Source organism: Eubalaena glacialis, chromosome 13 (assembly GCF_028564815.1).
Source record: "Eubalaena glacialis isolate mEubGla1 chromosome 13, mEubGla1.1.hap2.+ XY, whole genome shotgun sequence".
In the NCBI taxonomy this organism is placed as follows: domain Eukaryota; kingdom Metazoa; phylum Chordata; class Mammalia; order Artiodactyla; family Balaenidae; genus Eubalaena; species Eubalaena glacialis.
Window position 1 is genome coordinate 31,382,170 of NC_083728.1, and position 23,598 is coordinate 31,405,767.

Here is a 23,598-nt window from a genome sequence, read left to right on the forward strand (position 1 = left end):
CTGCCCGCGACACCATCTCAGCCCATCAGTCCTGACCCCGGCCGGCGTGTGCCCTCGGGGAGCCGGGACCACCCTCCGGCGTCTAGGGACTAGAGCTCGGCGGGGCGGGAGACCCTCCCGAGCCAACCCGCCGCAAAGGTCTCAGAGGGCCCCCTATTCGTGGGGGTGGGAAGTGGAGATGGGGCGGGGACACTCGGGAAGGGCCTTTGAGGACCAGAGCGGGGAGGCGGGGACAGTGCTAGGGGGCCACCTGTTGCTGCTCCGGTCTGCCCAGGAAGCGCCTCCCTCCATGGTCTCCTGGATCGGACCTTTGTCCTCGCCTTGACACCAGTCACGCCCAGAGTCGCCTGGGTGAGAGACTGGCGGGCCCTAGGAGAAGGGAGGCCCGGGCGACCGCGACAGGCAGGTGCGGCCACGGCCCCAAGCTAGTCTCTGTTCCGCGGTGGCCGCCAGCCCCTGTCCCCGAGGTGCGCGGGTCGGTCGGGAGGACGAGCGGAGGCCGAGGCCCTGCGGGCTCCCTGACCGGCAAAGGCGAGGCGGTGGAACTGGCGGGCGGGCGGAGAGCGGGGCAACCCTTTGTCCCTGGTGGTGGCCGGGGGTGGGGTGGGGCGAGGAATGGCACAAAGCCATAGACTCCCACACATGCGGGAGCCTTTTGGCTTTTGTTTCTTGTTTTAAAAAGTTTGTGTACTGAGTAGTAAATTCGGATAGCTAATAGCAAGTATTCCGATAACGAGGGATGTTAAATTTAAGCAAATCTATTTGTTTATGAGAATTCAAAATGCGCCAATTCAGTTAGTAAGAGTTGCAGTGGGGAAGGTAACCTATGTTGGCCTGATTCAAACATCAAAAAGTATGGTGAGAGGTATAGGGAACATCCCATCCTCTCAGACCACGCCCCTCCAACAGGAAGCTATTATTAGCTTCTTGTATAGGCTTTTAGATTATTTTATGCATGTCCACGACAATACAAACATTTTTTTTCCTCTTTTTAACATTTTTCTGTACCTTGATTTTTTTCACTTAATACCCTTGGAGATCCTTCCTATCAGTGGTTTCCTTAACACACTATTGTTTTTCTTTTTCTTTCTTTTTTTGGACTTGCCATGCAGCATATGGGATCTTAGTTCCCCTGACCAGGGATTGAACCTGCCCCCTGCAGTGGAAGTGCAGAGTCTTAACAACTGGACCACCAGGGAAGTCCACATTAACACTATTATTATTTTTTTTAATATTTATTTACTTTTATTTGTTTGGTTGTGCCAGGTCTTTGTTGCAGCAGGTGGGCTCCTTAGTTGTGGCATGCGAACTCCCAGTTGCAGCATGCGTGTGGGATCTAGTTCCCTGACCAGGGATCGAACCTGGGCCCCTGCATTGGGAGCACAGAGTCTTATCCACTATGCCACCAGGTAAGTCCCAACACTATTCTTATGATTATAACTATTATTCTATTATGATTACTTTAGATTTTAAAATTACAATAAAATGCACTTACTTTAAGTGTACAGTTAGATGAGTTTTGATAAATTTATACACCTATGTAATCACCACCACAATCTAGATAGAACCTTCCCATCACCCCCAAATAGTTCCCCTGTGCCCCTTCCCAGTCAATCTCTCCCACTCCTAACCCCAGGCAACCACTGATATACTTTCTGTCTATAGATAAGATTTGCCTGTTCTAGAACTTCATACAAGTAGAATCATAAAACATGTACTCTTTTGTGTCTGGTTTCCTTCCCTCTTTGTTTTTGAGATTCATTTGCATTGTTTCATGTAGCAGTAATTTGCTCCTTTGTAGTGCTGAGTATGTTCCATGGTAAGGGGGAAGCACGGTTTCTCTATTCTCCAGCTAGGCATTTGGGTTCTTTTCCAGTTTGGGCTCTTCTAAATATGGCTGCTACAAATTGCTGCATAAATCTGTATGAACATGTTTTCATTTCTCATCTGTAAATACCTAGAAGTAGAATTGCAAGGTCATACAGTAAAGGGCATGTTTAATTTTTTAAAGAAACTATTTTCCAAAGTGTCTGTACCATTTTACATTCCCACTAGCAATGTGTCAGAGTTCTCCATATCCTCACCAACATTTTAGTGTTGTCAACCTTTTATTTTTATTTATTTATTTATTTGGCTGCATTGGGTCTTCGTTGCTGCACACAGGCTTTCTCTAGTAGCGGCGAGCAGGGGCTACTCTTCGTTTCGCTGCGGTGCGCGGGCTTCTCATTGCGGTGGCTTCTCTTGTTGCGGAGCACGGGCTCTAGGTGCACGGGCTTCAGTAGTTGTGGTGCACGGGCTCAGCAGTTGTGGCTCGCAGGCTCTAGAGCGCAGGCTCAGTAGTTGTGGCGCACGGGCTTAGTTGCTCCGCAGCATGTGGGATCTTCCCGGACCAGGGATCGAACCTGTATCCCCTGCACTGGCAGGCGGATTCTCAACCACTGCACCACCAGGGAAGTCCCCAACCTTTTAAATTTTAGCCATTCTAATGGGTATGCAGCATTCTCATCATTTTTAATAGTTGAATGCTATCATTTATTCATAGTCTCCTCTTGGGCATATAAATGGTTTCCAGTCCCTTTGCTATTACAAACAATGCTGTAATGGATAGTTATATACACAAATTCATCTGTGAGATGATATACTACAAGCAGGATTGCTGGGTCAAAGGATATGTGTGTTTGTGATTTGGGTAGATAGAGTTAAATTGCCCTCTGATTTGTGCCAGTTCACAGTTGTACCAGCGATATCTGGAGTGCTCATTTTCCCACAACCTTACCAACACAGTTATCAAAACGTAATATTTGCTAGTCTGAAAGTGAAAGTGCAGTCTCCATTTGCATTTTGTCTTATGAGTGAGGTTGAATATTTGTTCAAACATTTAAGAGCCGTTTGTATTTCTTTTTCCCTGAATTGCCTGTTCATATCCGCAGCTCATTTTTCTATTGGGTCTTTCTCTTAACAACTTGAAGGAACTCTATATATAAGGGAGATGAACGCTTTGTCTGGAGTATGAGTTGCAAATATTTTCCCCAGTTTGTGAGATGTATCCAGCTTGTGGTGTGTGGCTTCATCTCAGTTATACTCATTGCTGAGTAACATTTGATTGTGTGACTATAACCACATTTTTCTTTCATTGACACAACTGTTGCTGGAGCTTTGAGTGGTTCTTAGTTTTGAGATGTTATAAAAAATGCTGCTGTGGACATTCATACGCTTGGGTCCTTAGCTTCCTCCCTTTGCCTGTCCTGCTTCCTCCACCCCTTTACTGGTCTCCCCTGGGAACACATTCTTAATAGGTCACTTGCACATGAAACCTTGTAATGGGGAACGAGACCTGGTACAGACATAGATGGCTTTGGTCATGCTGGGTGCTCCAGTGTAGACAGGCTGGAAAGGCATCAACCCCTCCCCCTGTGGATGAGGACTTGTATCTTCCTAATTTGCCTTCTCTCAGGATCCACATTCTCTTTTGGAATCTCTGGTTGTGCTCCTGGTTCAAGATGAAAGAGCCTGGGTCTCTCTGTCCACCCCTACTCTTCCCCAAATCCTCCCTGAATGGGAAAAGAGAGGGGCTCTTTTTGCCCTGGGGGCTGATAGCAGCAGAGGCCACCCCTCCAGGACAGAATTCCTGATATTCCTGCTGGATGACCAGGAGGCAGAGAGTAAGGCATCCTGTCACACTCTTGGTCCATTTTGCTATCTCTTTTCTCATTCGAAGAGGCTTTGGGGAGGAGTAGGGGTGAACAGAGAGACCAGGCTTCCGTCTTGAAACAGGAGCTCAACTGGAGATTCCAAAAGAGAATGTGGATCCTGAGAGAGGGCAAATTAGGAAGATACAAGTGCCAACCATGGTAAAGGAAACAGTCCTGAAGAGGAAGAAGAGAGGGGCGGCTAAGAAAGCTCCAGAGGTCACAGGGGCAGGACAACACCAATGTGCACCCTGGCCCGGAGATGGCCCAAGTCCCATGACCTGGGGGCCAGGGAAGCAGAGCAACCTCCAGGGCAGCCAGACTCTGAAGGCAGAGGGGAGGCTTCAGCGCACTGGCTAACTCCTACTCACACTGCAGACCGTGGCCTTGGTGTCTTCTTGTCCAGGGGCCCTCCCTGACTCGAAGCCGGCCACTGTCAACTGCACTATCCTCACTGCACCACATCTCACACAGCAATGCACTTGCCCATTGCCTTCTCTCTCTCCTCCAGACCTTAAGTTCTGTAGGCTCTGGGACTATGTTCACTGCCTGGCACAGGACCTGGCACACAGTCAGTGCTAGTAAAATGAGGGGGACATATAGCTTAAAAGCCATAGAGGGACTGGAGTCCTTGCAAAGTGGATGCCTCCCAAACTCAGATAAGCTATGTCCAAGCATGTAAGAGGAATTTTCTGCTAAAATCTCAGAGCAACTGTTTGTTTACATTTGGAGGTTGCAGAGGAGGGGCTGGGGTCATTGGACCAAAGTTGAAGAAGATGGGTCCTAGAAGTGCCACTCATCAGCTTGGTGTTCGTGACCAATGACACGGTGGGAAAGATGATTTATCAGATGGTGTGTTAGTGTCACTCTCCAGAGGGGCATCTGGAAGTGTCCTGGGAAGAAAGCCAGTGAGAGTTAAGCCTTCGAAGTGTTTGTGTAATGGGCGACACCCACCATCTGTAAACAGGACTCATTCTGAAGAGTGACCTGGAAAAGGGTGACTATAAACATTCTGGTACAAGTCTCACAGCGGATATAAGCCCTTAATCTTTTTGAGCAAATACCCAGGGGTAGAATTTCAGAGTCATAGGACAGGGGTATTTTAGCTTTAATAGATAATGTCAAACAGTTTTCCAAAGTCGTCATACATTCTGTATGGTTCCCACATAAAGTTCAAAAACAGACAAATCAAACCTATGGTGTTAGAAGTCAGGATACTAGTTACCTTTGGGGGCTTGCGACTGGGGAGAGGGGCACAAGGGAGACTCTGGGGGCTGGTAATGGTCTGTGTCTTGATCTGGATGCTGGTTACATGGGTATATTCACTTTGCGAAAAGTCATTGAACTGTACACTTAAAATGTGTGCACTTTCCTGTATGTGTGCTACCCTTGAATTAAAAGTTTATTTAAAAGCCTTGAGGAGCCTCAGACCACTGGGGGTGGACGAAACTAACCCCTCTGAGAACCCTCCAATCCCAGGTGGACCTACGTCCCCTTGGAGGTGCACAGAAGCAGATGAAGACTCCAAGTCAAATGTTCCCAAATCCTCCAGTAGCCATCCCTTCTGTGGCTACCCGTGGTCCTCCCATCACCCTCTCTTCCTTAGACAGTTGCAAAACATCCGGCTGCATCTAGCTTGCTCTCTCCTTGTCCCATCTCTGGTTTTAGTCCACAGTTTCCAGCCTCCCACTTGAGAGCAATGTAGAAAAACCAGTGCTTACTAAATGCTCACCCACTGCATGCCAAGCACAGTGCTGGTCATGTGTGCAGCAGAGGTGAGCAGTGCCCAGAGCCTCACGGAGAAGGAAGGGGCACGAATTACTTGAGCATAAGGTAGTTTGTGGTAAAGGTCATATAATTTGCACCCAATGCCACCTCCAGCAGATGGTCTCCCAGAATAAACGCCACTCACATTCGAATCCTCTGTGTTCCAGTACAGCAGTTTGGCTTGCAAGAAAGAGACTCATTCCAGTTATGTCACAGGATGGATGTTTATTGGGAGGACATGCCTGATAGGCTCCCAGGAAGAGCCTGGCAATCAGGCACTAATAAGTATAGGACCTGGGACCAGAAGGGTCCAGCCACAGCTACATGAATCTCACCTGGCCTCCAATTTCTTCCCAACCTGTTAGCTCCTATGCCAACTCTCCACTTCTCTTCACATTTCTCAACTCAAATCCCAGAGTGGTGGGCTCTTTGCTCCTCCCACCATCTGCCACCAGGATACCAGGGGAGTCACTAGCCCACTTGAGAACTGCTTCCCCTCAGGCACTGACTTCCCTAGGGGCATGTTATTCTTTCTTAGTGACTCTTGTTTGTCTTAACAGCCCCTGGTGCACAAGCTTCCAGGAAGAGAACGTGAGCTCACTTGATCATGGACAGGAATGCACTTGGAGCAGAAACAAGGATGCTGATACCATGTCTGCTCCCCACTCTCTGGGGGTGGGGGAGTGGGAATGGGGGCATCTCTTCTTCCAGAGGCCAGATCTGTCACAAGATGCCTGTTCAGGCAACCCAACTACCTGGGATTCCCTCTCCCTAGGGACCACGAAACCTTCTTGATTTCCTCAGTCTTAATGTGTGAGAGAGACTACCTCCTCCAGGAAGCCCATGACCAGAATAGACAAGGACACACCCTGGCCTTCAGTAGATGGGCGCTGAGACAGAACGTGGCCTGCTGGCAGCATTCCCATCAATGTCAAAATCTCAGGGATGAGTCGATAGTTGGGAGTCCCTTGACTATATAATTAAAAACTACATTTCCCAGAATCCCTTGCAGCTTGGCGTGGCCATATGACTAAATTCCAGCCAATGGGAAGTGAGTGGAAATTACCTGCGCAACTTCTGGGTTGTAGCCACAATGGGAATGGGCATGCCTTTAACTTCCACTCTTCCCTCTTCTTGCTGGAGGAAGTGTGAATGCAATGGCATCATTGTGAACTTCACAATCAAAGGCAACATTTTAGGGATGGAGAACAACAAAACAGAAGGATCCAGAGCTCCAACATCTTAAACCACCATAACATACCCAGACTAGTATGGGAGAGAAAAATCAAATTCTCTCACGTTGAAGTTACTGTATTTGGTCTTGTTAGAGTAGCCTAGCTTATATTCTAGCTAGTACAGAGTGCCTTGACCAGCCTGTGATGATGTAGAAAGCTCTTCTTCTATTCTAATCCATCTCAAATGTCCAGGGTGAGCTTGGAGGAGAAAGATGTGAAGAGGCAATGCATTGGAATATCAATGGAGAGATGAGATCCAGAGAAAAGAGAAAGAGAAATGGACATGGTCAATTCATTTCTCTTCAGAGTTCCCCAGGGTCAACACCCTTCCTGGTAGATTGATGTTCACCTCCACCTCTCACCATCCATTTTTCTTGGGGTTTGGAGCCAGGTCATAGAAAGTCAGGTGCCACAGGGCTGTTTTCATGGAGGCAGGCAGGACCCAACGCTGCCTTGTTCACAGGGCCCGAGTCATCACAGATTCCGGTAACCTCCTCCCCCTGAAGGCAGGAAATGCTACAGGTCAGCTCAGGGGCAGAGCACAGGACGAGGTCACAAATGTGGCTGCATCAGGATCAATGAGCTTCCCACAGAGAAAACTCTGGTCACTGGAGGACTCTGGGAGTAGTCATCACCTGACCTCTAACTCTGGAGGGCAGTCCCCCAGGTCCCCAGCCTTGGGTAGGGGTCCCAAGGGGATTGGTGAGAGTGTGCATGACTGGAAATGTGGCTGGGAGCCCTGGCCCACCAAATGGATTATCTGAAGAAGGGGACACATCACAGGGGAGGAGAAACAGACTTTCACCCCTGCCCAGGTGATGGGCGGAATCAGGAGTGGGGAAGAGAGACCCTAAAACCCAGGTGGGGTCCTGTGTTACAAGATGTGTCCTGGAAGTAGAGGTGATGCTGCTCAGTTCAGAATGTCTGCTCCAGTCATTCAGGCAGCCACGCAGCAAGCACGTGACTGCTCTGCCCCAGTCAGAATATGGCTCCCCCTGTGTTCTCAGGGGGTGCTGGGTCACTATGCTCTCTCCCTAGTCTCTGCCTAGCCCCAGACACCATCCTATAAATGAGAGTAATCTCTCGGTGCCAGCCCCGCAGTGCGGGTTAGCCGAGCATTGTGTCTGCATGTGCCCACATGGTGAACGAATACCTGTGTGGTTTCCTTCTGAGAAGCCATCTCCACCGAATTTTCACCCACTCTCAGCTTATGAAAATGCCTCCTTCTGCAAGGGTAAAAGTGGACTCAGAGAGCCTCTCCCCTCCCCCGCCTGCCCCCATTCCCTTCCCCCACCCTATAAGCTTCACCCCAGACTGCTCACTACACAGAGTGCTGGGGAGATTTGTGGAGAGTAGGCTACTTTCTTCCTCCCCAGCCCTTTCTTCAGCAGTGAGAGGGCAGAGATAAGAAAAGAAGAAAACTACAGAAAGATAGATTTAGAGACGATTCTAGAAGGGCTTCCCAAATTTGGAGCAAAGAGAGGGACAGGCTAGGAAGTATGGAGCTTGTGAATTTGGTACAATTTGGAAAGATGAGGTAACTCTGTCCACCTTCTAGCTCCAGACCCACCTCCAGGCGTAGCAGGCCCCCAGGCCCAGCAGTAGGAAGAGGAGGCCCGCCAGCAGCCCCAGGACCCAGAGTAGCTGCTGGAACAGATGCAGGCGGTGCAGGGCTAGAACACAGGGGTGGGGCTTAGGGGTGGCTGTGGCTCCAGGCCTCCAATGCTCCCTCCTAAGGTGACTCCCCCAAGATGAAACCTAAGTTTCACTTTCTCTCAGAAGCGTCCCCATGCAAAGGAGCTTCAAGAAATCAGTCTAGACTAGACAAGCTGATTGCAGCAGAAGTGATTCAGGAAAGACCTCAGAAGGAAGCCTTTGGACCTGAGAACTGGGCCTCTGCGCAGAGTGGCCTGGGAGATAGAGCCCCCCTCACCTCTGGTTCCAAAGTAGGTGGCAGCAGAGGCAGAGCCCAGGGCATTGGAGGCAGAGCACACATATTCCCCCTGGTCACCGGGCCTCAGCTCCCCTATGTCCACCCTCAAGGCATTGGGGGTGGCTGAGACGTGGATGTGTGGCTTGGCAGGAGCAACCTGGGGCTGGCTGGAGGCCACCAGCCGACTGCCAAGGTGGATGGTCAGGCTGGCTAGGGGCTCGCTGTCCACTCGGCAGTCCAGAATGCCCTGGACGCCACCCTCGGGCTCCAGAAAAACCGTCATGGTGGGCGTCTTGGGAGGGTCTGTGGGAAGACAAGGGAGTGTGGTGATTGCAGAAACAACCACAAATTCCTCCCCTCCCTGTACCCCATGCAAGGTGACTGCTGTTCCACCCATTAAGAGGAAGAGCCTGTTTCCTCACTCCTTAAATCTGTGACTCACTTTGAAGGCAGAAGAAGTAACATTGTATGACTTCAGGGCTAGACCTCAAGAGGCCTTGCATCTTCTGCTCTCCTTGGAAAACAACCATGTGGGAAGCCCAGGCCAGCCTGCTGGATACATGTGGCCCAGCCTATAGCCAGCCCCAATTGCCAGCCATGAGGGTGAAGCCATCCTAGACCATCTAGCCTCTGTTCAGCCACTGGGCAACTGCAGCCACATGAGGTAAGACTAGCAGAACTGCACAGCTGAGCCCAGCCCAAATTTCTTACCCACAGAATTGTGAGCAAATGAAAAATGGCTGTCGTTTTAAGCACTAGGTTTTGGGGTGGCTTATTACACAGCAATAGCTTACTGATACGGTATGGGACCCTGGTGAAGAATAAAGTAGGGGGCCAATGTTGATGAGGGCCTACTGTGTACTATCTTGTGTACTCCTCACAAGGTGAGGGGACTGACATTTTACAGAGAAGGAAGCCAAGGCAGGAATGCACAAGATCACACCAGTCACTGGGAATCCTCTGACCCAGGACTCCATTCCTGTGAAGTCCTTGCTCTTTGCAGACAGAAGAGGAGGAAGACCTGAAGTGGGTGTGTGAGATGTGGGGAGACTGGGGCAGGGGGAGGATGTCACACTCACAGAGCACCCGGAGCATGACTGGAGCAGAGGTGGTGGCCCCAGTGGGGAGTTCAGCCCGGCAGTGGTACATCCCAGCTTGGGCGAGGGCCACATGAGTGAAGGCGAGGGTGGGCACAGGCTCTGTGTGTAGTTTCCGGCCATTCCAGAACCAAGCAAAGGTAGAGTTCCCCATGGGCCCAGGGCCGCCAGGAAGGTGACAACTCAGGTTCAGCGCTGTGCCCTCAGGCACATCCAGCCCTGGCTCAGCCACCACATGCACACCTGCAGGACCAGAAGTGGTTGGGGATCTGTAGGCCTGTAGGAGCCGGAGTCTCTGGGTTGGCCTCTGTGCATGATGGGAAGGCCTGATCTGACTTGGGATCTGGATCCCCAAAGGTGGGACTGTGTCTCCCCCATGAGACTGAGAACAGGGCTATCTCTCCTCCTTGCCCCAGGGACTTCCGGGGCAAAGCTCTGCCTCCCTCTCTCATCAATTCAAGCTTTTTGATGGATGAGGCTGTGTCTTGCCCTCAGGTTGGACTCCCCAAGGTGGGGCTGCACCTTGTTCCTCAAACTGAGCTCCCTGAGGGTAGGGTCTGTCTTCCCATCCCTGGTTTCCCCAGGGCAGGTCAGTGCTCCCACCCGTAGTCTTGGCCCTGTGAGGGCAAAGTTATGTCTCCCCTGCACCCAAGCTCCCCTTGGGCATTGCCATAGCTCCACGCCCCTCCCCCTCCGTAGGGAGCTCTCCAAGGGCCAGGCTGTTTCTCCCCCTCACGCTGGGCAACCTCCTCCAGGGGGAGCTGTTCCTCTCCACCAGGTCAGGCCAGCCAGCCCCCTCTTGTGGGAGCCCCACCCCTCACATGGACTCAGACCCCACAGCACCGGCGCCCCTCCTGCGCCCTGGCCTGCTCACCTTCTGCCTGCAGCTGCCCCATGGTGCTGACTGAGCCCAACAAGTTGCGGGCCGTGCAGACGTAGGTGTCCTTGTCACCTGAGGGCACATCTTGCACCCGCAGCCGCAGGGCGTTGCGGGCCACCTGGACGTGGCCCGTCCCCACTGCTAAGCCATGGACCCCGTGGCTGGTGGCCAGCACCTTGCCATCGCGGGACAGGGCCAGCTCGGCAGGTGGCTCGCTGTCCACAGTGCACTGTACCACGGCCATGGGGCTGGCCCTTGAGTCCCAGAAGGAGGACAGGACAGCGTCCCGAGGGGCATCTGCGTTGTGGGGCAGGGCAGAGTTGAGGGCTTTGCTTGGAAACCCTGTGCTATCCATTGCCCACCTGCCTGGCATTGGTGAGGCTGAAACATCTGGGAAAATGGTCACTTCTGGGAAGTGACAGCTTCTCAGGAGTCCTGTGGGCAGATTCCTCCTGACAGGGTTCACAGGACCTTAAGGAATCTTCCCTCATCACCTATGTCTTTCTTTCCCCGAGTGTCTGTTCCCAGGTTCCCTGCAGTCCTATGCCCACCCACACCAGGGCCCAGAAGCACCCTCCACCCACCCTGGGCACCCCCAGCCAAGGACACTTGCTCACAGAGGACATGCAGCGCTGTGGGCCGGGAGCTGCGTGTGCCCTGGGCATCCTGGACCTGGCAGGTATAGGCGCCCGCGTGAGCCCGTGTAGCCACCGGGAACGAGAGCGAGGCAGCTGACCCCTCCTGCAGCCAACGACTGTTGTGGTACCAGGCATAGTGGGTGGGTGGGCGGGCAGCAGGGTCTTCACAAGTCACTGTGACAGGGGCTCCCTCGGGCACAGTGGCCGACGGAGCCAGGGTCACCTGCACACCTGTACCAAGAAGACATGGTCAGCTGGGCTGGCCAGACACCATAACTGATCCCACCCCTGGTGGGCCTGGCTAGCGCCCTGCCTCACCCTCTAGCCGCAGCTCCAGGGACATGTTGGCCTGACCCAGAGGACTGCGGGCCGAGCAGCTGTAGAGACCCTCGTCACTGGGCCCGGGCTCCCACAGCTCCAGCCTCAGGGTGTTGGGGACAGAGGCTGTGGTCGAGGACAGCAGGAGACGGCCAGCGTGGCTGAGGGCCAGCTGGGCAGGTGGACGGCTGTCCACTGTGCACAGCACCAGGGCCAGCTGCCCGCCGCGGCTCTCCAGGAGATAGGTCAGGCGCATGCCGCGGGGTGCATCTACGGAGGCACAAAGGCATAGAAGGAGTTCAGGGACCACAGTGGTGAGGAGGCCAGTTTGCAGGTGGCATTCTAACCAGGAGGGCCTTGGCTCTCCACCCCCAAGGGCCTCCACTTGCCCAATCTGGGGCACTGCTTCTCTGCCCCATTGACCCCAAACTCTAATGCTCCTTGTCCAGTACTCCATCAGCCAGCTCGGTACTGAGTTCCTGGGGTGGATGCCTGTGAGGCTCTGGCCATGCCCTGATCCCTGCAAGCTGTTGTCATTCCTCCCAGCTCCACCCTGCATCCAGCCACACTCACAGAGGACGTCCAGGGTGACGGGTCTGGAGAGGTGGAGTGTCTGGCCAAGGGTCAGCACGCCACAGCGGTAGGAGGCAGCATCCATGACCGTGACGTTGGGCAGGAGGATGGAGTGGACAGCACCTGGGCGCTGCTGCCCATCTTGGTACCATGTATAGGTGAGCTGGGCCACGTGGGTAGTCCATACAAGGCAGGTCAGGTTCACCAGCTGCCCCTCCTGTACGGTGGCTTTGGGCCACACCTGCACACTCACAGCTGGGGAGAGAAGGAGGGCATGGGGACACCAGGGAATACCGAAGGCTGTGTAAAGCAAGCCACCTGTCTCCATGAGGGTGGGAAGCCCCTCGGCCTCTGGGAGACCCAGGTGACCCACCTGTAAGTGGGGCTCAGAGATGGAGCTTAGGAAATGGCTCATCATCTGTCAGGTGGTCCCAAGCAGAGTTCTCCCTGAGCCCTACAGGCCTCGCCTGCCCTGCTGTGGTTTCTCCTTGAGTGCCCCCTTTCTGATTAGTTTTATCCACTGGGCATTCATGTAAAATTCTGTTTTTAAGAAAGGTTTTCAGGGAGTTCCCTGGTGGTGCAGTGGTTAAGAATCTGCCTGCCGACGCAGGGAACACAGGTTGGAGCCCTGGTCCGGGAAGATCCCACATGCTGCGGAGCAACTAAGCCCGTGAGCCACAACTACGGAAGCCCGTGCGCGACAACTACTGAAGCCCGTGCGCCTAGAGCCCGTGCTCTGCAACAAGAGAAGCCACCGCAATGAGAAGCCCGCGCCCTGCAATGAAACGAAGAGTAGCCCCTGCTCGCTGCAACGAGAGAAAGCCTGTGCGCAGTCAACGAAGACCCAACGCAGCCAAAAATAAATAAATAAATAAATAAAATTTTTTTTAAAATAAAAAAGGTTTTCCATGAAAACCAGGTCTGGAGACTGCTGCCCTTCAGAAGGGTGGGAATGCAGACTGTCCTATGTTCAACCCTCCTGCCTGTGCCCCAGGCTTCCAGAACACTCTCCAACCTCCTCTTCTCTTAAAGGAGCCACCCACACACACACTCACACCCCTACACTGACCCTGGGCATCAAAGGTGGCTGAGGCCGAGGCCTGGCCCAGGGCATTGGTGGCCTCGCAGGTGTAAACGCCCTCATCCTCCAGCACTGCATTGTGGATCTCCAGACGCAGCGTGTTGGGGGCCACAGCCACCTGTAGCCGGGGAGAGCTGCCTGCAAGCTCCCCCACACCTTGTAGGGTAGAGGCCACGAGGAGGTCCCCGTGGAGCAGTCGTAGCTGGGCTGGAGGGTCGCTGTTCACACGGCACAGGAGGAGGCCCAGTCGCCCAGGGCCTGTGTCCATTAGGGGGATGAGTGTGGCCTGGCGAGGGGCATCTACACAAAGCAGGCAGTGGTCAGGGCCCAACCAGGTGGTGCCTCATCTAGGACTCTCTCGGAGGCAGAGCCCAGGACCAGGGGCTCGACATCTCCTTCCCCAGTCATGCCCTTGGCTCCCTCATCCCCCAGGAAACACGAACGAGATGAAAGTGCTTACAGGACACGTGGAGGCTGACAGGGACAGCCAAGTTCGTGGTGGCTGAACCTGGAGCCTGGGCTTGGCAATGGTAGGCCCCAGCTTGGCTCAAAGTTATGGCTGCAAAATGGACTGTGGCCGAGGTGGACTCCTGGAGGGGCTGACCATCCCGATACCAGCGGTATGAGGTCCCCTCCAGGACCCCTGTGGGTACCTGGCAGCTCAGGACCACAGCCTGGCCCTCTTGGAGCTCAGGCGATGGTGACACCCGGACCCAGGCTCCTGCAGGGAGAAACCAAGAGCAAGTGAGGGCCCTCCGCCATACCCTCCCACATTCTGGGACTGCATGTGTGTCCACATGAGGACTGCAAGACCCCAAGCCCGTGTCCCGGAGCCACAGCTCCCCCACCAGACCACTACTGAGGGCCCCACTGCAGTTCCATGCCTCTTCCTCTCCTGCACCTGACTCCCCTGCCCTGGTTCTGACCTGGCATTCACTGCCCACCACCTTGAGTTATGGTTTTGCTTTGTCAATAGTATTTCACCTACCAGAGGGTGAGCCTCACCTGGGCCCTCAGCTTGTGTGACCTGTAACCCCAGTGCCAGGCACAGCACCTGTACATGTTAGCTCTTGACAAATGTTGGTTTGACCCCATAAAGCACTGAAATGGTAAGGATTTAGGTCATGCCAAGCGCCATTGTCCTTATCATGAGCTGGCCTCAGCATGGGTGACCAAGTGCTTGAAAGGGGAAGTTAGCAGCTGTGTAATCTTGAGTTCTTTTCAGCTCTCTCCAGCCAACTCTGCACCCAACCTCCAAGTCATGAGAGCCCAGGAACTGGGGACTGGGCAAAGGGCTGTCCCTAGTGACCCCTGGGTCTGAGGCAGGAGGAGACCAGGGTTGGAGGAGTAAAAAGGAGAGACAGCCGGAGTGGTGATTGAGAGCCCAGACAGTGCCAGGGGCCAGCATTGAATGTGCCAGGGACTAGTCATGTGACCATGAGCAAGCCCCTAAAACTCTGACCTTCAATTTCTCTACAGAATCAAGGCCCAAGGAAAATGTTCAAAAACTGATGTTTGTCATTGTGGGAGAAAAAAATGTGTTTTTCTTTGGCCTTTGCAGCATTATTGATATTAACTTTCCTTTTTTCTGGTTTATTCACTTAGGGAGGATTATTACAGAAGACTATATATAGATAGATAAGTGAAGAATATGAATATATTCATATGCGTGTGTATATATGTATATATATGTATATATACTCACATTTGTATATTATATATTATACATCTATACCTAAATATCCAGAGTGGCCCCCAGGGCACTTGGGTCCACCACAGCTTCAGAGGACTGACACTCACCTCGGACCTGGAAGAAGAGGGAAGTGTTGGCTGATCCCAGGACATTGGTGGCCTCGCAGCGGTAGCTGCCAGAGTCCCCCAGGCTCAAGTCTTGGACCTCTAGCTGCAGGGAGTTGGCCGTGGCTTTGGCCTGGAGGCGGCCACGGGATGAGAGCCAGGGCCCCGGGCTGGTGGCCAGGAGGTGCTCCCCATGGAACAGAGACAGCTGGGCAAGAGGGCGACTGTCCACAGTACAGATGAACACAGCCGTGTGGCCCTGGTCCACATCCAGGAGAGCTGACAGCTTTGGAGGATCTGGGGGATCTGCAGGGATAGTGGGGAGCTCAGGCCACCCCCAGCCCAGCTCACCACCTTTCACCTGCCACACTCCATCCCCCCACCCCACACACACACACGCAGTTCAGTCCCGCACTTGCCCACGCCCGAGCCACGTTCTTGCCTCCCCAAACCCAACCTCAGCCCTGTTTCCCCCAGACCACCCCTTCCACCCTCCAAGGGTCCAAACCTGCCCTTGCCCATCACCCACAGAGCACACTCAGGACCACAGGGGTGGACAGCTGGGCACCAGCCTCGGTGAGGATGCGGCAGGCATACAGGGCAGCATCCTTTCTGGTCACGGGCAGCAGCGTCAGGGTCTCCAGGGGGCCCTGGGCCCACAGTGCCCCATCCCGGAACCAGGAGAAGTTGGCAGGGCCACCGGCTTCCCGGCCCACCCTGCAAGTCAGATTGGCTCCAGTGCCCTCCTGCAGCGTGTGCGATGGTGTGATGACCAGGACAGTGGCTGGAGAACAGGCAGCACAGGCCTACTGAGACAGGCCTCACCTTGATGGCTTCCCCCCAGACCCCGGGGCCAGTGGTCCAGCCTCCCTGCCTGGAGGGGGTGGGAAGGAGGCCCTCTGGGGTGCCCATGGGGCAGGGGGAGGAAAGCAAGCTCCCACTGCTGACCAAAGGTGGTTTCGCCCCATAGACCCTCCTCAGAGCTGGGGGTTGCAAAGGAATGGGGTCCCGAGTACCAGCCCCTGACCCTGAGCGACCCTTTCCCTGACCCGCCTCACCCTGGGCATTAAAGGTCGCCGAGGCAGAGGCATTGCCCAGGAGACTGCTGGCCTCACACAGGTACATGCCCTCGTCCTCCAGCACCGGGTCTTGGATTTCTACACGCAGCAGGTTGGGGGCTCTGGTGACTTTTGTGCGTTGGGAACAGCCCCCACAGGTGCTACAGCTGCCCCCGGCTGGCAGGGAAGAGGCCACGACACAGTCCCTGTGGAGCAGCCGCAGCTGGGCCGGGGGGTCACTGTCCACACGGCACAAGAGGAGGCCTCTCCATCCAGCCCTGGCTCCTGTGGTATCAGGGTCCAGCCGGGCGGTAAACATGGGCTGGCGTGGGGCATCTGTAGGGAGAGGAGCATGGGCACTATCCCACAGCCTCTGCCAGGGTCCCACAGGTCCACTAAAGGCTGGCTAGGCTCCCAGAACACACTGAGCAAAGGCATGCACCCAGAGCTGCCGCAAACAGCTGTGCAGGCTGTGCACGACACAAGGACAAACAGACCAGGGTGGGAGGACCTCAGCCCATGCCCCTTGTGCTAAGCTAAGCCCTAGCGCTGGACTGCATCTTCCCAGAAGGAGTGCCATTTTCTAGCTTGGACAGAGGTACCACATGGGCAAGCAGCCACCTTGCATAACCTCCAGGTGCTCCTGAGCAGGCGCCTACCTAGCAATCCCTGGGTGTCTTGCTCTCTGCTTCCACTCTGCACCCCATCCCTTCCCCCAAGATCCTTCCTGCCTCTTATCTCTGATCTCCAAGCCAGCTCCTGTGAGAATAGATAATGCCTAAAAGGCCCTCTTCCTAGAAGTTTCTGAAGATTGGGGCCAAAGTCCCCATGTGATCTCACCCTGAACACTAGAAAACCCTCCAGAGGCACCTGCTCTTCCTGACAGTCCCCGGACATGACTCCTGCACATGTCAGGGAAGGTGTTCTGGAAGGTAAGTATGTCCTGAACATTGGTCAGCCCCTCAAAAGCATCCACCCTTGACAGGACACAGTCCCTGTGTGGAGAGGCTCTGCCTTCGGGTCTGCACCTGTGAGGGCACAGCCTATGGGGTGTGTGCACATATATGAGTACAGTGTCCCAGGGCCCAGCTCTGGAGGACAAAGTTTGGACATGGTGTCCATGATGGGTCTGAGGCTAGAGGCAGAGCCCTAATGGAACTGGGGCTGGGAAATGAGATTCCCCAGCCTCGGTCTCCAAATTTCAGTCCTGGGTGTCGAGGTCCGTGATGTCCAGGCTCGTGGCTGTCTTCCTCATCTAGACCCCAGGGCAGGACAGGGCCAGGAGAGCCTGGAGGAGGTGGGGGTGGCTGATGGACTCCAATGGGCTGATCCTCCTCACGGCAGGCAGGGGCTGGTGGGAAGGCTACTCACAGAGGACGGTGAGGACAGCAGGCGAGGAGGGCCCACTGGTGCTATGGCCATCCTGGGCCCAACAGTGGTATGAGCCGGCATCAGTGCTGGAGGCCGCAGGGAGCAGAAGGCTGCTGCTGGGCCCCTGGAGAAGGAGGGCCCCATTCCGGTACCAGGAGAAGCGTGTGTCAGGTGTCGGGCTTAGGCTGCTCCTACAGCTCAGTGTCACTGCCTGCCCTTCTGCCACCTCTGCTGCCGGGCTGATGAGGAGGCGGGCTGCTAGCAGGAAAGGGAGAGAGGAAGGCTCGGCTCCCCTGCACGCCTGTGGCCTCATGCCACCCACTGCAGGAAGCGCCCCCGGGTTCCCCTCTCCCAACTCAATTGTAGGGAGCTCTGGGCATCGTGGCATCAGCTCTGTGAATCTCTTGATGATCTAGGAGGGTCTGGTCTTGAATGCCAATTCAGCTCTTATTGGTAGTAGCTGGCTGAAGCATGGTTGAGAAGGATTCTGAGCCAGATCCCAGGCTTATGTCAAAAACCTGGCTTGATCAATTAGCTATGTCTGTCTCAGAAGGCGGGAAGGGCAGCACATGCACTAAGACCCAACTTCTCTATTTGGCCTTCTGCATCTGACTCCTAGCACGGAGTCTGCCCCAAATGTTCAATAAATAAAAAACAAATGAATGCGCATTGAAGAACCCTCCAAGCTCAGAGTCAGAATGGGTACAAAAGGAATAACTCAATCTGCCATGTTTCCCTTTTTGCCTTGACTTCTAGGAACCTCTGAGGCTGGGATGACTGTATGCCTCATATCTTTGATGTGATTTTTTTCTAGCCAGCTAGTTCAGGCCCTCAGTTGACCCCTCTGGGCTCCCAGGAGGAAGGTGCCAGAGAAGGCCTCCTCCTCCGACTCCTTCCACTAGCCTCACTGGGGCCATCTTACCATTGGCATGGAAGTCCAGAGTGGAGGACGCATTCCCAAGGGAGTTGGTGGCTGAGCACGTGTACTCCCCACTGTCAGTTGGCCCCAGGTCTCGAATCTCCAGGCGCAAGGAGTTGGGGGCAGAGGAGACACTGAAGCGTGGGCTGTGGTCACCCTCCCCGGAAGTGGAGGCCAGGATGAGGCCCGCATGTGACAACACCAGAGTAGCCATGGGCTCGCTGACCACAGAGCACTGGAGGATGCCCACCAGCCCTGCCTGTGTCTCCAGGAAGGCAGTTAGGTCCGGGGCGAGGGGTGGGTCTGTGTGAAGATGAGGGGCAGACCTGTTACCCTCAACAGGGGCATTCCTGGATCTCCCGTTATAGCCTATGACCCCTGCACCCACTTTGTCCCATAATGCCCTGGGAAAGGGGGGGTGACCCCAGCAGCTCCTGAGTGTCTATCCCGGATTGGGCAAATCACTCTGTCATCCCAGTCAATCCTTGTGGCCACCCTGAGAATGGGGATCCAGGGACCCCACTTTAAAGGTGGGAAAACTGGCAAAGAAACCTGGCAGTGGGCAGCACTGCCCCAAATAATCAAAGTGAACACTCCCAGCAATGGGACAAACTGACCCCATGTGCCTCTTGATGTGACACAGGGAGACAGACACAGAATCACATCCACGGTGTCCCTGCCCACATGCACTGGCTTGGTCTGCTCCATTCAGACCAACGCAAACTGAGAGCATCACAGAACAACTGGCCTGTGCTCATTGGAGTTCAATGTCAAGGAGGACAAGGAAAGACTGAGGAGCTGTGCCAGAATGAAGGAGAAGAAAGAGACTTGACGACTGAATGCAATGTAGGATCCTGGATTGAATCCTGGACCAGAAAAAAGTAATTACCATAAAGGACATTATTGGGCCAACTGGTAAAATTTAAATATGGATTGTAGATTAGACAATGGCCTTGTATCAATGTTAAGCTTCCTGACTACATACAATCATACTCTGGTTATGCATGAGAGTGACCCTAGGAAATACATGCTGAGAAATTAAGGGGTAAAGGGGCATTATGCCTGCAACTTCAGGAATATAAATGGATGGATAGATAGATGATAGAATATGTGTGTATGTATACCTATAGAGTGCATATGTATGTATGCATGTGGAGAGTGTATATGTAGAGAAAAATGTGTGCATGCATGCACACATATATGTGCATATATACATACATACATGTATATGTGTGCATGTGTGAGCACATATATACACAAACACATATAATATATAGCTAGAGAGAGAGAGGGAGAAAATCAATTTTCCAAAAATATTAACAAATGCAGAATCTAAGCTAAAGGTATATGATAATTCTTTGTTTTCTTCTTGCAACTTTTTTAAAGTTTGAACTTATTTCAAAATAAAAAGTTTTTTTAAATAGGAGGAAACTGAAGCCCGGGGAGGTCAAAGCCTTGACCAGATGTGAGCTCAAGGGCACCTGGGCCCAGGACCCCAACCCTTCTGCAGGGGGCTCTACTCTTTAGCCTGGCTCCCAGGTCCAGTGCCCCACCCCCCACCACCACTTACGGCTGACCACCACGCTGACCGGGCCAGAGCGCTTGCTGCCCTGGGCATTCTGCACCTCACAGAAGTAGAAGCCTGTATCAGCCCTGGTGGCTGAGCGCAGCTGGAGGATGCGGCTGTGAGTGTCCTCCATCAGGGCGTGGTTCTTGTACCACCTGTAGCGCAGCTCGCTGGGCGCTTCTTTAGGTGTGTTGCAGGCCAGCGTCACTGTCTGGTTCTCCAGGATGGAGCCTGCTGGGCTCACCTGGACCTCAGCCACTGTGGGGGCAACATAGGGCACACTGGGGGATACCCAGCTGACTTCCAGGCCCAAACCCTCAGGGTTGCAGCCAATCAGCCTAAATCTCTGCCCATTCTACATCACGCCCCTTCTGCAGAGGAGCCTCCTGGACTGGCCATGCATCTCTTTGCCCTGTTCACTGCCAGGGAGGTTTGCCATCTGTCTGACACAAGGCTGGGACTCCTTACCGGCATCCCAGGAGGCACCTTGGCCTGGTTTCCCTCAGCTGCCATGGCCTGGACGCCTCCCTGCCCTCTGGTCAAGACCCAGGCTCACCCAGGACTCACTGAAGACGTGGAGGCTGACAGGGGGTGAGACCGAAGAGCCCACGCCATTCCCAGCTTCACAGGTGTAGATGCCAGCATCAGCCCAGGTTGCCTGGGGCAGCTGTAGTACACGACTCTGGTCTTTGAGGTGCGTCCCATCCTTGACCCACTGCACCGAACTGACCTGAGGGTAGCTGTTATTCACCTGGCAGGTGAGTGTGACCAGATCACCTGGAAGGATGTTTCGCCCCGAAGGGCTGAGGAGGATTTTCACACCCTTGGGGGCATCTGCAAGGCATGATGGGGGGTGTCAAATACGGTGCTCAGGGAAGGCAGGGGGCATTTTTCCTCTCCTCTTTCAACACTCTGCCTTAAAGAAGCCCACCCAGATAAATCATAAGTCCCATTAGTTCCCCCGTCCAGGGCAGGCACTGCCCCCCACCTTGTGAGGAGTCCTGATCCCTTCCTTCTCCACTGAGAGCCTGATGCTGTGATGCTTGGCCTAGCGTCCAGCCTACGCTGCCCTCTATGGCTTTCTGCCTCATGACGTGTCCATTACCTCTCTTCTACCTGAGAGTCATGGACACACTGCTTGCTTTAGTGGCTTGTGGTAGCTGTTGGCAAGGGACCAACCACCTAATGGAGAGGCCAAAGGCAGAGCCAAATTCACTCAGAATGTTTACCTCATTTGTTCAGTTACAACAAAGAAATAAAAATACAATACAAAGAAACTGCACTTCTTTAAATCTTGTTCCAAAGCCTCTCTCTATGTAACTATGCTAATAAAAGCTAATATTTTCAGGAGTTCCCTGGTGGACTAGTGGTTAGGATTCTGGGCTTTCACTGTTGTGGCCCAGGTTCAATCCCTGGTCAGGGAACTGAGATCTGGCAAGCTGTGAGGTGTGGTCAAAAAAAAAAAAAAAAGCTAATATTTTCAAGTGCTTAATCTATGTAAATATGAAAATAATAGAAGCTAATTTTTTGAGTGCTTAATAGGTACCAAGCACTCCTTTAATTTTCATAACAATCCTGTGAGATAGAAAGAATTTACTATTACCTCCACTATACAGATGAGAAAACAGAGGCTCTGAGAGGCAAGTAACTTGTCCAAAGTTTGCTCATCTAGTTGATGGCGGAGCCAGCAGCCAGCCTGATGCCTGTGTACAGCAGTTGTTCTAGAACAGGCTGCCCTGTTTTACTGTGATGGGAAGATGCATAACCAAGTGAAAACTCGGACTTCCTCCCACTGCCTCTTTGCCATGTCTGGGTGTTACCCTGGTCACGAGTATGAGTGGCCTTAGGCAGGAAAGGGGTAAACCCCTGCCTCTGTGGCAACCTCCAGGGCTGGGCTAAATCCCAGGGCCCCTGCTGCTTGACCCCCAATTCTCTGGCTTTTTGTGTCTCCTCTTCTCTGCCCAGCCCAGCTTCGGGGACTGGAGGTGGAAGGGAGCCTTTCAATGTGGCCCTTAGGGCTTAGTCGTCTCTCTCCACCTGCCCCACCCTGTGGGTCCGAGTGCAGCCTGGCTATTTCTACAGGCTGGAGAAGGGACTGTTTCCACGCGGGAGCCACAGACGTGTGCTCAGTGACGAGGGCGTGGCCCCCAGCGCACTCACACTGCACTTGGAGGTGAATCTCGCCCTGAGTCCTGTGGTTGGCCACTGAGAGCTGGCAGCGCAGGGTCCGGTCATGGTCCTGCCAGGACAGGGCCATGTGGAGGGTCTCCAGGTGGCTGATGCCCGTGGGCTCAAGCTTCTGAAGGTTGGAGGTGACAGAGCGGGTGGGGTCCTGGCCTTGCCACTGCAGACTGACTGGCTCCTGCAGGCACGCGTAGGGAGTGGAGCAGTTGAAGTCCACCTCCATGCCCTCGCGCAGCTCAGCTGGTGAGGCAATGGTGGGCACGCTGGGCTCCTCTGAGGAAAAAGACAGGAGGCTAGGGGCTCCCCTTCACTGCACCTGAGACCTCCTGCCCTAGAAACTCCAGCCTTGGGCAGGGGGCTTCAAGGGGAAGGAGGATGCAAGGGGTTCATTGTGGGTAATGCCAGGGGGCACAGGGCTGGGGCTGGAACTGCGGCCAAGATTAGGGCTGGGGCTGGAACTGCGGCCAAGATTGAGGCTGGGTTTGGATTTAGGACCAGGGTTGGGTCTGTGAGCCAGTGGGGCCAGGAGCAGTCTGGGAGTCCCTTCCAGGCAGTGGCCCTGCTCCTTACCTGTCACGGTGACCACTGTGCCTGTGACATCTGACCAGCGGTTGCCCTCACTGATCTCAAAGCGGAAGTTGTAGGAGCCCGAGTCCTCGGGCCGCAGGTCCCTCAGCAGCAGGCTGCACAACTTGTGCTCGGCACGCCCCACCAGCAGGGCACGGCCTTGGAAACGGGCCTCCACCAGCTGGGGGTTCCCAGAATGGCTCACTACCTGCCGATTGCCCGAGTAGTCATAGTACCAGATGGTTGTGATGCCGTGGGGCACCTCCACGCTGGCAGGGAAGCTGAAGATGCAGGGGATGACGAGGCAGGAACCCCTTACGCCCTGCACAGCCTGGGGACTGGAGACGCCCCACGAGGTCAGGCCTGAGTTGGGGGGCAGGACAGGGAGGAGTGTGATGCAGGCCTGAGGTCACTGCAGAGCCCCATGCTCTGCCCCACAGAAGGTGCCCCAGATGTGCCCCCAAGCTCTGCCTTGCCCCCAGCAATGCAGCCCCTCTGGGCACCCCAAAGAGGGTCACTGTTCCCTGTCACTGCCTTCCCATGCCCTCCTTCAAAGTCAGCAGCTAAACCTGTGACCAGACACAGTCCAGTCTGCCCAGGCCAACAGAGGGCTGGACTCACTGAGGCCAGCCCCTATAAGAAGGAAAAGGCCAGCGAAGCTTACCTGCTGGGATGGATGAGGCCAGGAGGAGGAACTGGAGCGGGAAGTCCATAGCAGGTTCTCACGCTGGTTCTGGTGCCTAAGAGGGTGGTGTTCACTGTGCTGGCTGGGCACACAGAGGCCTCCTGGGGAACCTCAGTCTCAGAGCCTGCTGGGAGCCCAGCCCTGTTTCCTCACACGCTATGCTGGCCAACCCAGTGAGAGGGCAGGGCAGCTGCCACTGGGAGCCAGGAGCCCGTGTTCCCAGCTCAGGCTGTACCCAG

The 23,598-nt window shown here is 54.2% G+C and overlaps 1 protein-coding gene and 2 long non-coding RNA genes across 3 annotated transcripts; 2 read left to right on the plus strand and 1 right to left on the minus strand.

The window, feature by feature from the left end:
• Nucleotides 1–15: 15 nt before the first annotated feature.
• Nucleotides 16–6,451, plus strand: LOC133104470 (uncharacterized). The gene is made up of 3 exons (XR_009703585.1): nt 16–138; nt 1,267–1,409; nt 6,017–6,451. It is a non-coding gene; the product is annotated as an uncharacterized LOC133104470 (long non-coding RNA).
• A 578-nt stretch (nt 6,452–7,029) lies between these two features.
• Nucleotides 7,030–23,387, minus strand: SIGLEC1 (sialic acid binding Ig like lectin 1). Its single transcript, XM_061210268.1, has 21 exons — nt 23,339–23,387; nt 22,678–23,037; nt 22,084–22,380; nt 20,491–20,757; nt 19,927–20,181; nt 18,360–18,659; nt 17,438–17,695; nt 16,067–16,402; nt 15,538–15,792; nt 15,012–15,314; nt 13,672–13,932; nt 13,200–13,511; nt 12,131–12,385; nt 11,558–11,827; nt 11,219–11,470; nt 10,596–10,898; nt 9,704–9,964; nt 8,625–8,927; nt 8,262–8,364; nt 7,845–7,917; nt 7,030–7,191 (listed from the first exon to the last, which is right to left on the minus strand). Exons 1-21 carry the CDS (start codon nt 23,385–23,387, stop codon nt 7,084–7,086), a joined length of 5,181 nt encoding a protein of 1,726 aa, XP_061066251.1. The 3' UTR covers nt 7,030–7,083.
• LOC133104471 (uncharacterized) lies at nt 11,059–12,950 on the plus strand. Its single transcript, XR_009703586.1, has 3 exons — nt 11,059–11,280; nt 12,104–12,288; nt 12,741–12,950. It is a non-coding gene; the product is annotated as an uncharacterized LOC133104471 (long non-coding RNA).
• Nucleotides 23,388–23,598: the final 211 nt, after the last annotated feature.